Genomic DNA, 13,720 nt, shown 5'->3' with positions numbered 1-13,720 from the left:
TGTGTATTTCTTGTTGTTAGACCTCTGAACCATCTGTGGGGAAAGAGCTCTATCCATTCAGCTGAATTATTATTAGTGTCTGTTAAATACATATGTTTTTATATTTTAAGAGGTTTCTCATCTCGATTATTAGGTTAAAAAGATTATTTTCCACCACACTGGTCAGTAGAAAGATTGCAAGTTTAAGAAATGTCCACATTGCCTTCGCTTTTCCAACTGGCGAGCCAATCAGAGCAGACCAGGTTTTTTTTTCGAGACAGGCGCTAAAACAAAGCATTTTATACAGAGACTGAATTCAGGTATATTCAGACAGACAGTATGAGAAAAGTGATGTGTTTTGTGAATATTAAAGCACGGAAACATGTTCTAGTAGGCACCCAAAATACATATTCTTTTAACCTGAAAATGAGCATGATATGTCCCCTTTAACACAGACAGACAGTAGAAAGAAAACAGCTGGATACCAAAGTAGAAAGAGGAGCAAAAAAAAGAGGCAGAGAAGCATAACAGACATCAATACTTCACTAAGGCCATCTCTGGTCTAAGGACTAAGATTGATGGCACTCATTACAGGAGAGAGGGAGAGGAAGGCAGAAAGAGAAGAAGAATTCCTGACTGAGGGGAGCTGGAGGGTCACAGAGAGAACATCACAGGACCTCGAGTTGTACAAATTGGCACGAGGATCGGTGTTCAAAGTGGGCCGGCACTCGCTTGTATACAGCTCCATCACTCTTACATTTTACTCTTTACTCTGAGAGATCCACGATAGGAACTACAATACCCAGGGTGCACTACGTGACGCAACTTTGCTCACTCTGCTTCCGCTTTTGTCTGCCCAATTTTATCTGTTGGCAAGCGGCAAGAGCATCCACAGTTTGTTATGTTAGGTGAGTAATGCTACAATGATGTTAGCCTGGCTCAAAAGGGGCAAAACAAAGAGTCAGACAATAACACAACAGCCATGTGAGTCAAATCTAGAACAACCAGACAAGGGAACGCATTGCTAGCAACACAAAGCGTGTTGATGCAGCATTCAAAAAGCATCTGCTACCGCTACTGCAACCAGCTACGGTAACAATCAGTCAAGATAAACTGCCCGCCTGTTGGTAAAAGGAGCAAATGATGTTTTTGATGATTTTGTGCACAGAATATTTTGTACTTTAGAAGCTCATTGTCGAAGAGAAAACGCTTGGGGGCAAAGTGTTTAGCACATCTGCTCAGAAAGACCAAGGACTGAGAATGTCAACTGAGTGGAGTGGGTGTTTAATATCTGCTTTTGGAACTGACAAAGCTAAAAAACAACAACAACAACATCAATCACAATCACAATCAAGGAACACAGAGGTGTCACTTAAACGCAGCGTAGACTGGAAAGATGGCATCGCAAGATGGAACAATTTAAAAATACAAGGGGCTGAATACAATACAAGCTGGTGAGTGTTGCAAGCAGCCAATAGAATATGTAGGCGTGGCCATCCATTATCAGATATGCCAACTGAGGTGAGCATACAAGAATTAAATGGAGTGAATGTGGGCTTTGCACTCCGCCAAGATCGATCTATATATATATATAAACATAATATATCATTTTACAATTTGGTTTGTATATAACATAAATATACGAAATTGCAGCAAAGATTAAGAAAAAAATGGTCAAAAACCAAAAGAACTCACTGCTGTATGGTTCCACCAACTGGGGAAGTTGAGGTTTACATCCATGTCCCTCCAAAATATCATCACTTCATAATTTGACATTTGAGTGAATCACAAAAAATCATCATAATTAGCATAGAAATTCTTGAGTTATGGCCAAAAAAACGGTTTTGTGAGGCCACAGTGACCTTTGACCACCACAAACTAATCAGTTATTTTGTCTAGGTGGACTTTTTGTGCCAAATTTGAAGACATTCCTTCCAGATGTTCCTGAGATAACGCGTTCACGAGATTGGAACGCACGTGAGGTCACAGTGACCTCATGAACGAGAGATCTCCTTCATGACAACGGTACGGACGGACGACCTGAAACCACAGCTAACTGGTAACAGCACCAGTCCAAAAGAAGAGGAAAAAATTAAAACTAAAACTGTGTGTGCTGATTGACCAATGTACCACAATCAGCTGCAACTCTGTGCTGGAGATGTGTTTGAGGGCAGCTATTACCGGCGCTGAGCTATGATGCCAGATAATATATTTTTTGGGCTGCTCGAGTTGGACAGGAGGACAGAAAATGATATCACAAAGACAGTGCTGGCATGTCTTAATAAACATGGGTTAGACGACCACTTTTTTTGGGGGGGGGGGTTGTGTGTCCTTTGCCTCTGCTGGAGCATCAGCAATGCTTGACAGAGGAGCATGGGTTGCTACACAGCATTGTGCAAAATACCCACATCTGTTCGTCTGGCACTTTTCAAATCATTGGCTTGATTTGGCACTCGAGGACACTGGATCTCATAATTTCAAGATTCTCTTTGATAAACTGAACACTTTGCACCATGCCTCGCCCTTCAGACCAGAGAGAACTGGTTTCGGTGCGCACACAGTGATGGGCAGCGTCTTCTTTTTATAGGATGTGTTTTGTCATGTGCTGGTGGCTTCAAGTGAAAGAAGTGTTGAAGCTGTTTGTGAGAGCTACAGAGTATATGAAATGCACGCTTACTGGTACAACCAGCCCTTTACCTGATATCAGAGCTTGTGGCAATATGAAAATGCTAGATTACTTAAAAGATGAAATCAAATATCATATTATGTTTATGTTTAGAAAGCTCTGATGGTTGGGTGCAATATTTTGTATGTGAGGGTTTACACAATAAGCATTTTGATAAATGCCCTTGAGAGTAATGCAAACAATTAGAAGAGCAATGTAATTAACTTTGGTCACCGAAGCAAAGTCAATGCATCGTCAAGCAAGAAGAACAGCATATAGAACTGTGGATTAAAAAAGACTGCACAGCTAGTAGAATTATGTTGACACCGTAGATTGCCATTTCAATTTGCATAATGATCAAGGAGATGTATGAAAGAGTAATGTGGTTTGGATTACCTCAGAAGGGTCCTTGTGTGTTTGGGTGGAAGACGACCAGGTAGAGGAGGAGAGAGGTGTTTGTGCGCCATTATTCTTCTCAGAAAGAGATCTGGGCCATCCAGTGGAACTATCTGGAGAGAAAGGGAAATATCAATAGCATCACCATCAAAACAATTAATACAAAGTTGTTTTTTTCAAATCTCTTGGCAACAAGGCAGCAGCAGGATAGTAAAGCTGAGACTGGGATTCCCAAATTAGAAGGCATTACATTTGTCTCATAACCGGTCGCCTAACCACTCACTCAACGGCAGTAACACGTATTGGTGATTATGCTATTCTTGGAGTCTTACTCGTGGTGAGGACAACATGTAGACTTTGGCATTGGGTCATTAAAAGGGTTTATTACCTCGGGTGGACTGAAAGTGCAAATTTGATGTTTTGTCCGAAGGGTGGTCTGGATAAAAGCAAATGTGTTCAAGGTGCAGAAGGTTCACCTTCTGGAAAGCAGGAAATATACAAAGTACACCTTTACAGCTGCCCTTTGCTTTTAGGCCGTGTTTACACATTCCACATCTTTACAATGCGACTTTTCTTTTGTGATCGGAACTAAGCTGTCCTCATTGCAACCTGCCTGATCGGATAGTGATTGGATATATTTTGTGGTCAAAGGAGTGGCTGGATAAACATTTAATTTCCTATAAATTCTTTGTTATTTTTGCTGCTTACCAGTCCTCCCTGTGGTATTAGTAGTCCTGTTGCAATTGAAGAATAGCATGTAAAGCTCAGCTAATTGTGTAATTCCTATAAATTCTTCCCAATAAAAGTCAGCAGCTATTTTATCATTTAAAAGCTTTTATTTTGAAGCAGCCCAATCAGGAAATGTTGGGTTTTGATTCAGCAGTAACTTAACAGGACTCACAGCGGGTCTCAGCTGTGCTCAAAACCATTTTCCCTCCTCTTTTCCCTTTGCTGTCCTCTGGGGAGGAACTCTTTTGTGAGAGGACGATGATGGAGACCTACATTTGACACATTTTCCGGATTGTGCCCACATGTTGTCCACACCTCAGAGATCCTGACACAATGTGAGCGTCTCTGGCTGATCGGATCCCAATGTGAGCAAGATCTGATCTCAGAGCGTACAGACTGTTAATGCGTCCTGGCATGATCGGATGACAAAAGTCACATTGAAGATCCAAGAGTGACCACAGCTTTCAATATTTCTTGTGCACAGCAAGTTGTTACCTTATACTGGTGGTACAGATTCATTTGGGGACTCTAGCCCCTATAATTTAATGACCTTCCGAAAATGTAATAAGGCCTGCAAATGCAAACTGATTAGTAAAATGTACTGACTGATATTGAAATAACATTTTTAAGTAATAGCTAACTCTGCTTTAGTTTAATGCATCGCTACCTGGTAACAACGTACCCCTTGCCATCTGTTGTTCAAAGTCTAGAGTTTATATTTCCAAACATAAAGGGTATTCAATTATTTTTACATTTCAATTGCATCCATAAGTAACCAAATGACAATGTGTATGACTATTTTGCTTATGAGTTTTATACACTTTCAGTAGTAAAACGTTTAAAAGCAGTAATCTTATAAGATGGGGTAGTTATTAAATGGGTGTCTGTGGTCAAATTTTTCTAAGTTTGGGGGTCCTTGACATGAAGTAGTTTGGGAACCACTGGGCTTACATGAGAATAATAGTATTATACGTTTGCTATACTTGCACACTTTAGATTTCCAAGAAAAAAAGCATCCTGTTTTACATTCGTCAAAATGATTAAACCATCATAAGTATTACATTATCATTAAAAATGTTACTCTAATATCAGCTAGGAAATTTGATCACATTATTTTTCAAGTTGTTAATTACATTAATGGGTTTTACTACATTTTTATCAGGTTAAGTGCAAATTGTACTACATTTCCAGGAAATTATTAAATGATTGGGTCCTACAGGAACCATAACCATCCACGGCAACGTTTCCATCAGTCGTTCAAGTCGAGACATCCTGCTTTAACCTAACAGTTGGGTTTGTTGAGCAGAAACTAACTAATATTTCCATTGTTGGGGCAGCCAGGTAGCAATACAAAATGATGTCACGCTGCCTGACTTTCAAACGAAGCAAAAATCAAGAAGGTTCTGGTGATAACTTAAGACAAAGCACATTTTTTTAGAGCTGGCTATCAAACAGATCATAACCATATGACCTTGGGCTTTCAGCCAAAGTTGGTCATGGCTGCTTGGACTCAAATATAGATCACATACTTCAAACACCTATAAAGAATCTGTAAGGTATAACTTTATGTTTTATGGATTCCTTCCAGCCTATAGCCCATTGACCCAAAACATTTGACTGTCATTCACCGTGCCATCAAACATTGACTAATGTGCAACATGCAGAGAGGCCGTTCCATCTCCACAAAGTACTGCATCCTGCTAACAATAGACCAAAGAAAAAGGAGTGAATGAGACTCATTTGCTCTTGTGGCGGGCTTATGAAGGGAAGCATCACCAGTCAGAGGGTATTTTAAGAAGCCACCTCCAGAGGTGGTTCCCGGATGATGCACTGCATTCTGCATGCATTTACAACTGATTTTTTACAGCTTTTTTTATGATTCAGATAACGTATCCAAGTCAAAGACACAAAAAGGTTCATCCTTGCCTCCACTGATTATTTAAATTTGACCAGCCATCCGTCAACTCACCTGCATGTTCATGGCCCTGACTCTGACTTTGGATGTGGTTGTGGCCACTTTCTTGCCTTCCGCTGCTGCTGCTGTCTTTGGGACTCTGGCTCTCACGAAAGCCGTGAGTCGGGCTTTGACTGCTGGACCTGAGAACACCGGGCTCCCCCTGGTTCACACTGGAGCTGCAGCGCTGACTCCACGACTTGACTCTTTCTGCGGTAGCCGCCTGATTCAAACCAGCTGAACTGGGGCTGAGGCTGGGACTAGGGGAGTGGTTCTGGTTTTGGTTCTGGTTGAGGGCCTGGACAACATTGTGCTGCAGCATACTGAGGCACTCCCCCAGGCAGCTCAAAGTGGCTGCAGAGGTGGCCTTAAAAAGGAGTAGGTCCTTGATCCATTGAAAGGGGAAAGAGAGAAATAAAAGAAGATGAGTAAGAGGAGCAGGAGGAGATGCTTCCAGTTTTACTAAAAGTAACATTTAAGCTTTAGCTTATGTTAAAAAAGCTAAGTGTTGTGGGCCCACATGTTGCAAATAAAAACACCACAGCTTCAGGCTAGGCTAAGCATACCATTGAACTCAACTGGCAGTCTTGGACACTCCTTAGCTATTCATCCACCCAAATGCTGTCGAAGATGTTACAAAAAAATAGAGAGCAGGCAAATTAATGTATCTGAAATAGTGTTTGTACTGATCCCCAAAGGCATTCATGCAGCAGAGAGCATGAATTAGTGCTCTTGCTTGGAAATTATTCCTTGGAAATTTTGAAATTGCTCATTTTTTCATAAGCCAGGTCATGGCTCTTAAGCAAAGAGGAGCCATTAAAGGAAAACTATCATATATTATAGCATGGGTGATTAATTTCGGGGGTTGCCGATCACCATCTACTGTAGGTAATACACTGATTATGAATAAGTACCTCATATAACCCCACTTCAAAACACCCAAATGATCCCTTTAAGCCACCAGTTATATTGGTTCTAATAATATTGTACTCATCAGAGCTAAAGCTGACAGATCGGAAAATTTGCTAAAAATAGGGCTCAAGAAACATGAGCAGTCATACTGCATTTTACCTCAGAAAAAAATGGTGGTTAATCTGGTCTAACTGGTGACTTTTTTATAACCTCTCTAATCGCTGTCTGATCCATTGGTGCGCACAGAGATTACCACTCTGAAAAATAAAGGCGCTGACTAGAACCATATAGGGCTTTTCGGTCTGTCTCCATAGGAGAACCCTTTTTGGTTCCCGGTAGACCTTTTATAAAAGTTCCACTCAAAATCTATGTAGAATCCAACATAAAGGGTTATACCTAACATCATCTGGGAAAGGCTCCACACAGAACCCCCTATAAGAGGTTCTACAGAGAATCCTTCTATGGTCTATGGTTCCTCCTATAGACCTCGCTGGAGGTTCTATCCAGAACCTTTCCACCTTCTAAAGGTGCTAACAAGAACCCACTCAGGGGTTGTACCTAGAACCCTTTTATATTATAAGGGTTTCATCTAGAGCTCCTGCTCCTGGATATGTGTTTGTTGACACCCTATCCCCAATGTGGACTTTGTAAATTGTCAAATACAAATGCAATCCAGGAGAAAAAACGTTCCCTCGAAACTTATTGACAACACGGTTTCATTGTATGGTCAGTTCATTTTTAAGAAATCAGGGTGGGTATGTCTGTCATTGCTTACTTATTTGGCCTACACAATAAATGGCATGTTACCTCATCCAGAGAAGATAGGGGTCCACTTCGGGCGGGTAGGGACTCTATCGAGTTGACCAGGCTCTTCTGCTGACCTTCAGCCTGGATCATCACCTACACACACAGAAACAAATTAATAATATAGGAAACTAATGGTAAGAGGCCTTTGTCCGACAGAGAAACATTGACTTGTAACCTCTACTGCCTCACAGCAGTGACACAGAGAGGGGGATATATTCTCTCACTGCAGCCATGTCAAACTTTTGCCACTTGCCACAAGATACAGAGTGGATGCTGTGATTGACACCGCATCATTCTGGCAAGACCTTCAGTAAACAGAATCAGTGACGGCCTCTGCGGTTGTCATATTGCGGTTTAAAGGACTTTCACACTACCAGTCCTGGTTGTGAAGAGATGGAAATTAAAATACGTGGGCAGGGAGAATTTGAACAGAGAGAGAAAGGTAGTTGAAGGGTGATAAACCAGAGGGACACTGTGGAAAAGAGGACAGTGTGAGAATGTTTGACTTCTTCTGGATAATGAAGGAGAACAAAGGAAGAGCGGCAAAGAGGAAAGAGACTTGGGATGATGAGGTTTTCTCTCTGACCCCAGGAGGTAATTAGTACTGACACTGCTACTACAGAGCAGAGCCACTGGGACATCTCAGCTTGTTTAATGAGTGTGTGAGATGAGCTGTGATGAATGTCTCTCGCATACGCACTCGGTCCAACAGTGACTACAGATATTTCCTCTATCCCTTTCCCAGAAACTGCACACATTAATACCTCTGATTTCCAGTCTTTGGGGCTTAGTCGGACACATACTGTGTATACATGGAAACGCTGCAATCAGTGCAGCAGCAAAGAAATCCACAGCAGGTTCAACTCAGTGTTAAGATCAATTCTGATTGTGTTTTTGTACTGTAAACCAATAACCCAACTGCACTGACTTGGTTGACACCCTAAAATGATTTAAGCTTGTTTTAATGATCACTTACAGGCTTGTGTGTTTCCCCATTTGTGGTGTGTGCCAATCAAAGACTGTAGATAAGAAGTGGACGTAGATCACCTTTTGGTTTTGTGTACTACTGCTTTGATGTTGTGTCTAGATGGTTACCAAGGATATGGTAAAACTTGCAAAAACTCTTGCGAGACTCGCTTCGAGGTCAATGCCTCATCTTAACCATCTTGCTATAGTTTCGCAAATTGTGGGTTGCCATCTACACAAGACCATTTTTTGGAGCATGGAGTTTGGCATTTTGGCTGTCGTTACCTTGTTTAATTTTACCAAAGGGAATAATATATAGACCAGGGGGTAAAGCTGGAGAGGAACGAGGCCCAGCAGGGCCAGGTACTGTTAGCGACTAACGCTAGTGCTGGGTAGCTAACTTGATTATAAAGGTGCATCCGTAATTCACATAAACGGTGATAGTTAATAGAGATGTTCATTTTGGATAGCGCTAAAAAGGCTTGTTCGTAATGTGGGACTACATACCAGAGAAAATTAGCAGCCGACTTCTTAGGAAGTCATTGATTCAATACAACCAAACGCTGAACAATTCTGTGGTAGGGCCTTGACAATCACAAGGTAGCCAAGCCCTAAAAACATACGCTGCTTTATCTTCTATTTTACTCTAAATGTGACCATCGTTTACTAAATGACCATCATGCTGTATTAAAAAAGACTTGATTCCACATAAACTTCACTTTTCAGACCCAGTGGTTGCAGCCTGGGTGCACCATCTTTTTTGGAAGGGGGCTTAAAGAGACAGGTTGCTAAAATGAAGCGTTTTTAGACAGAGACTGAATACGGGTATATTCAGACAGGCGATATGAGAAAAAGTCGGTGTTTTTTTAACATAAAAGCATTCTAATAGGCACCCAAAATACAAGGATGAACCTGAAAATGAGCATGATATGTCCACTTTAACCCAGACAGACAGTATGAAGACAACAGATGGGTACCGAAGGACCTATAGAGAAAGGAGTAAAAAAAGAGGTAGAGAGGCATGACAGTGACACAGTGCACATTGGTGATAATTTATAATTTCTGCACCCATGTGGCTGAGAGGATCACTGTGGCATAAGTTCTGTCTCACCATGCTCGGGTCAGTCTAATTTTGGACAATATCCATCCCATTAGAATGGCAGCATTCGATTGTCAGTCTGTCAGTTTATCCAACACTTTGGTCCGGGGCAAGATATCCGAACAACTGCATAGATTCTCCTGTAATTTGGTATGAATATTTATAGTCATTTGAAAGTCAACCCTCATGATTTTGGGGACCCCTTCCTCTTTCATTTACCACGACCATCAGGTCAAAATGTCCTCTTGTCAATCCTTTTCGTCCGTGAGACAATCTCAAAAGCGAACAGTCATCCATGATCCCCAGAGGATGAATACGAATGACTGACTATCCTCTTGAAATACAATAGCCACAATGTAATGGAAAGATTGCAATGAGGCTTTGGGAGCACAGACAGTCAATGCTCCCAACAAGAACCCTTTGCATCTTGGACACTCAATAAGATTTCTACTAGCACACAACATCAACTTTGCCCACAAGTCATTTTAAAATCTGACATATAGATTGGCATTAAGATTGCTGAACATACATGCCACCATATTCAAGGCTTTCCCCTAGGGACCACATTCCGAACAAACTCTATTTTCTCTTGGAATAGCAAAATATTTTGGTGGGTGGCTTCTTTCAACCAACACTTTAAAATTGTACAACATTGCAATAAATCATAGAAGACGTAAGGGTTAGTTAGAGTTAATTTGATAATATATATATTTTTTCCTACTCTCTATCATGCTGCTTGATATGCTTCTACCTTTATGGCTGTGACAGTTGGTAATCAGTTTGGGACAATTCACAGCATGCCTTCAGGCTGAATTGCATTATGGTCTACTGAGGCTGCTGTCTGTAAATAACCTGCTGTTCCTGCCTCATTCTGTGATTTCTACCAGTAAGACTGTTGAGTATTGGTTCAAAATGGAGAGAGAAACCTCTTAAACCGGCCTTGTTTTTATTTGTCCACTTGTACTTTTAGCACTGATTTTGGTCTCTACCAACCCTTGAAGGAAATATGTCTTTTTAACAGCTCAATCCTCCACTATATTAACCAGCTAGTGTCTAACCGTTTTGTCTGCTGAAAACAGTTGCCTGCTGTGGCTGAAAAACACGCTATGAGCGCTGTGAGAGAGAACCAAAACAGTAACGTTGAGGGCCGGACAGCCAAACAATGAGCTGAAACTCACTATAAAGCCCTCTAAAGCCAAGGGGAGCTGCAAATTCAGCTATTATTTATATTATAGTCCCTCAAGTGATAAGCAGCAACATTTCCTCTGCGCGGAGGAATCTTCAGCTTTGTATCCCTTTAAGAACAATATTGTAGAGTCCTCATACCTAAATAAAATAGGGTTTAGCAGTAGTTTAACAACGTCTACTTGTGCGTTTTGCATATGTATGCTGGCCAAGATGCGGCTATAACAGATCTAAGTACTTTCCATGCACTGTCTATCACTTACTCCGACACTCTCACACATACAAACACCCAGCGCTCAGATCGTGCCTCACCCGCACACGTGCTGCTCTCAGGGGAGGGTGAGTCATCGGCGCTTGCTGATGAAATGGCGAGAGAAGAGCTATTACAAGACACAATGCTATCACAGTTCAAATCATCTATGCACACACACACACACACACACACACACACATACACATACACACTGCCTCGAATACAATATACTCAAACTCTTTCTTTGATTATTGTTTGATTATTGTTTGGGTCCATCAGTCATCTCTCTGTAGTGCAGATGAAGTGCAGATACGTAGAAGGGGTTTTAGAGAGACCTCATCAGTTCTCTTGGTGTGTGAACAGTGATGCTGGACTACACGCAGAATAACCATTCCTTATCTTATATAAGGCTAAAATACACACTACTGTTCGTGTGACATTACTGTGTACACTCACTGCCTTAATGTCTCTTATGTGGGCTACTTGTAATTGTCCCAGATCATAGGGTTCATCTCAAAAGCAAAACAAGGAGTAAACACGCTGTACCTCACCAGGAGACGAGATGTCTGCTTATAGTCTATGGATTTTCTATGAGACTGCGAGGCTCAATTTACACATTCTATTTTCAGTGATTAAATCCAGATGCAATAAAATATTTTGTTTGTAATTTGTAACCTTTATATAGATGCATATCTGTAAGCCCCATTATAAATCTCAACGCATCCGTTTTTGATGTCTTTGGATATACAGTATGTAAATCTGGCGTTAGACCTACTCCAGTCCAGAGGATGGTGGTAAAGTGCCTGAAGCTGTTTGGTAACTGCAACTAAGCCCAGAACAAGAGTATTTGCAGTTTATTAGTTAAGTTACAGCAATCCAACATGGATGAGTCACATTAATGAGTGAGAAAACAAGTTCCATGGAATCTCACACCAATCTATCACCCACAAAGCCCGTCTCTAAAGATAGATTCATGCTTGCAGTAGTGTTCCTGGCGCGAGGGCCAAAAATTACGTTGTCACGTTTTGCCACAAGTTTGATTCTTCTCACCGTTGACGATTTGCATGTCTGTTAACTTCTTGCTTCTTCACAGTATATTTATTTTGTACGACCCCTGGTGTTTTTCGGAGAATACTGCAACGGGCAACGGGTGAAGCATAAAAGCCTTTATCCGTGCTCTTAGCACGTGCGCCTTCTGTGGAGGCCTGGGCCATGGTGTCCCGCTAGAGTATAAACAAGGCTTAGTGCTTTTTAGTTGCATTTAATAATCTTATAAGGAATAACTATCCCATTTGCCGTGTTCAGCCCTGTGTAAAAATACTTTCAGTCCATGGGGGCAGTCCATTGTGGCTGATAAATAAAATGCAGGGTCGTCCGGCAAAGAAGTCGAATTAGTCAATCGTAAACTTTTTCTGCAATGCAACGCAACATCATTCTGCATGGCGCTGCATTGACCAATCACATACACGCAAGCGCACATTCCTGGTAGATTACAGTGTTACATGAACACCGTATTCTTACTGTTAACTCGCGACCGTCACGTCAATTAAAATAGTTGCCAACATGATAACTTTCCAGAATTGTAAAATCATGTTTAAGCATCACAACAAGTTGCAGTTTCTGGCATCTGATAAGCATTTTAATGCATCAATCTGTTACTCAAAGAGCCCCTTTACACCCTGCATTAAAATTCATCTCGTATCTAGATTGTAACCAGATGTGATTTAACCTGATTACATTTACAACAGGTATTAAAATGTGTCTCCAGTGTCCATATTGAAGTTTAATAGCTCTGTCTGAAAGGGCTGAGCTAAGCCTCTGGAGGCTGCTGTTCGGGAGAGGAGGGCCTAAAAATATCACTTTGAGGACGTCTATAGCGAGGCGAAGTCCCACCCCTTCTGCTGGACCACCGTGGGACCTTATTTTGGAAAATAAATATATATGGTAGTCAACAAATCATTTTTTGGATTCTGTTTGAATTGTACCATGAATTTCACATATGATGTTTTTAAATGTAAAGGTCATTTTACATATCAAGGAAGTTTTGTTGTAAGAAAGTGACAAACATCAAAAGTGAAATTCATGGTACAATTCAAGCGGCATCAACAAAAATATATATATATATATATTTTGTTGTTGCAGAGGTATTCTCTCATCATTTCCGAGCAGGGGGTTAGGAGGTTAAAATGTTTTACTTTGGGCAGTAGTGTGCAATGCAAGCAGGGCTAGGTGAGAGCTGAGTGCAAAGACTCAGCTCTCAGGTAGGGGCCTCTGGTGTGACAGATGGTGAACCAAATGGAACATTTGCTGTGTATTTTTTTGTCTTAAAGAGACACTTTGCCCTATTTTTTTGACTCAACAACATCTGACCTACCATACTGTATCCCCCACAGGTATAATATCAATCTCTGGGCTTCTGCCTGTTTAAGAGCAGGATTTCCTCAGTGTGCCAGTGAGAGGGCAGACTTTGCATTGCTTTTGCTGGGAGCTTCCTCGTATCCCTTCATAAAAAAAAAAAAAAGTATACTTCACATGCCTCATGAGCCTTTTTTTTTTTCTCATCGCTCTGTAAAAAAGTACATGGTAATGGAAAAGAGGAAAATGAAATGATCACAACCCCTCTCTCACTATGCACTCATCCCACCCGGCAGACACAGCCGGAGAGTCGAAATGTTGCCGGAGGAACAAGGGAGGATTTATTGGTTTATAACAGTAATAGTGGTAATTAGCTACAGTAACAATTTCGATGTGATGCAAAATCGCACAACCAGGAAA

At 41.2% G+C, this 13,720-nt stretch overlaps 1 protein-coding gene across 1 annotated transcript in view; it reads right to left on the bottom strand.

Annotated features, from left to right (window-relative positions):
- The window catches only part of LOC306700383 (oxysterol-binding protein-related protein 10-like), a gene marked incomplete at its 5' end in the record, with an annotated part of 53,658 nt that overhangs the window by 24,684 nt on the left and 15,254 nt on the right, over nucleotides 1-13,720 (bottom strand). The window contains 3 exons of the mRNA XM_079165391.1: nucleotides 3,041-3,153; nucleotides 5,739-6,108; nucleotides 7,443-7,535. Coding sequence (XP_079021517.1) covers nucleotides 3,041-3,153; nucleotides 5,739-6,108; nucleotides 7,443-7,535 — 576 coding nt within the window. The remainder of the gene's footprint in view (nucleotides 1-3,040; nucleotides 3,154-5,738; nucleotides 6,109-7,442; nucleotides 7,536-13,720) is intronic.

This window comes from Pholis gunnellus (genome assembly GCF_910591455.1).
Source record: "Pholis gunnellus genome assembly, chromosome: 8".
Lineage (NCBI taxonomy): Eukaryota > Metazoa > Chordata > Actinopteri > Perciformes > Pholidae > Pholis > Pholis gunnellus.
Note: the sequence above shows the minus strand (reverse complement) of the source record. Positions and strands in the feature narration are given on the sequence as shown.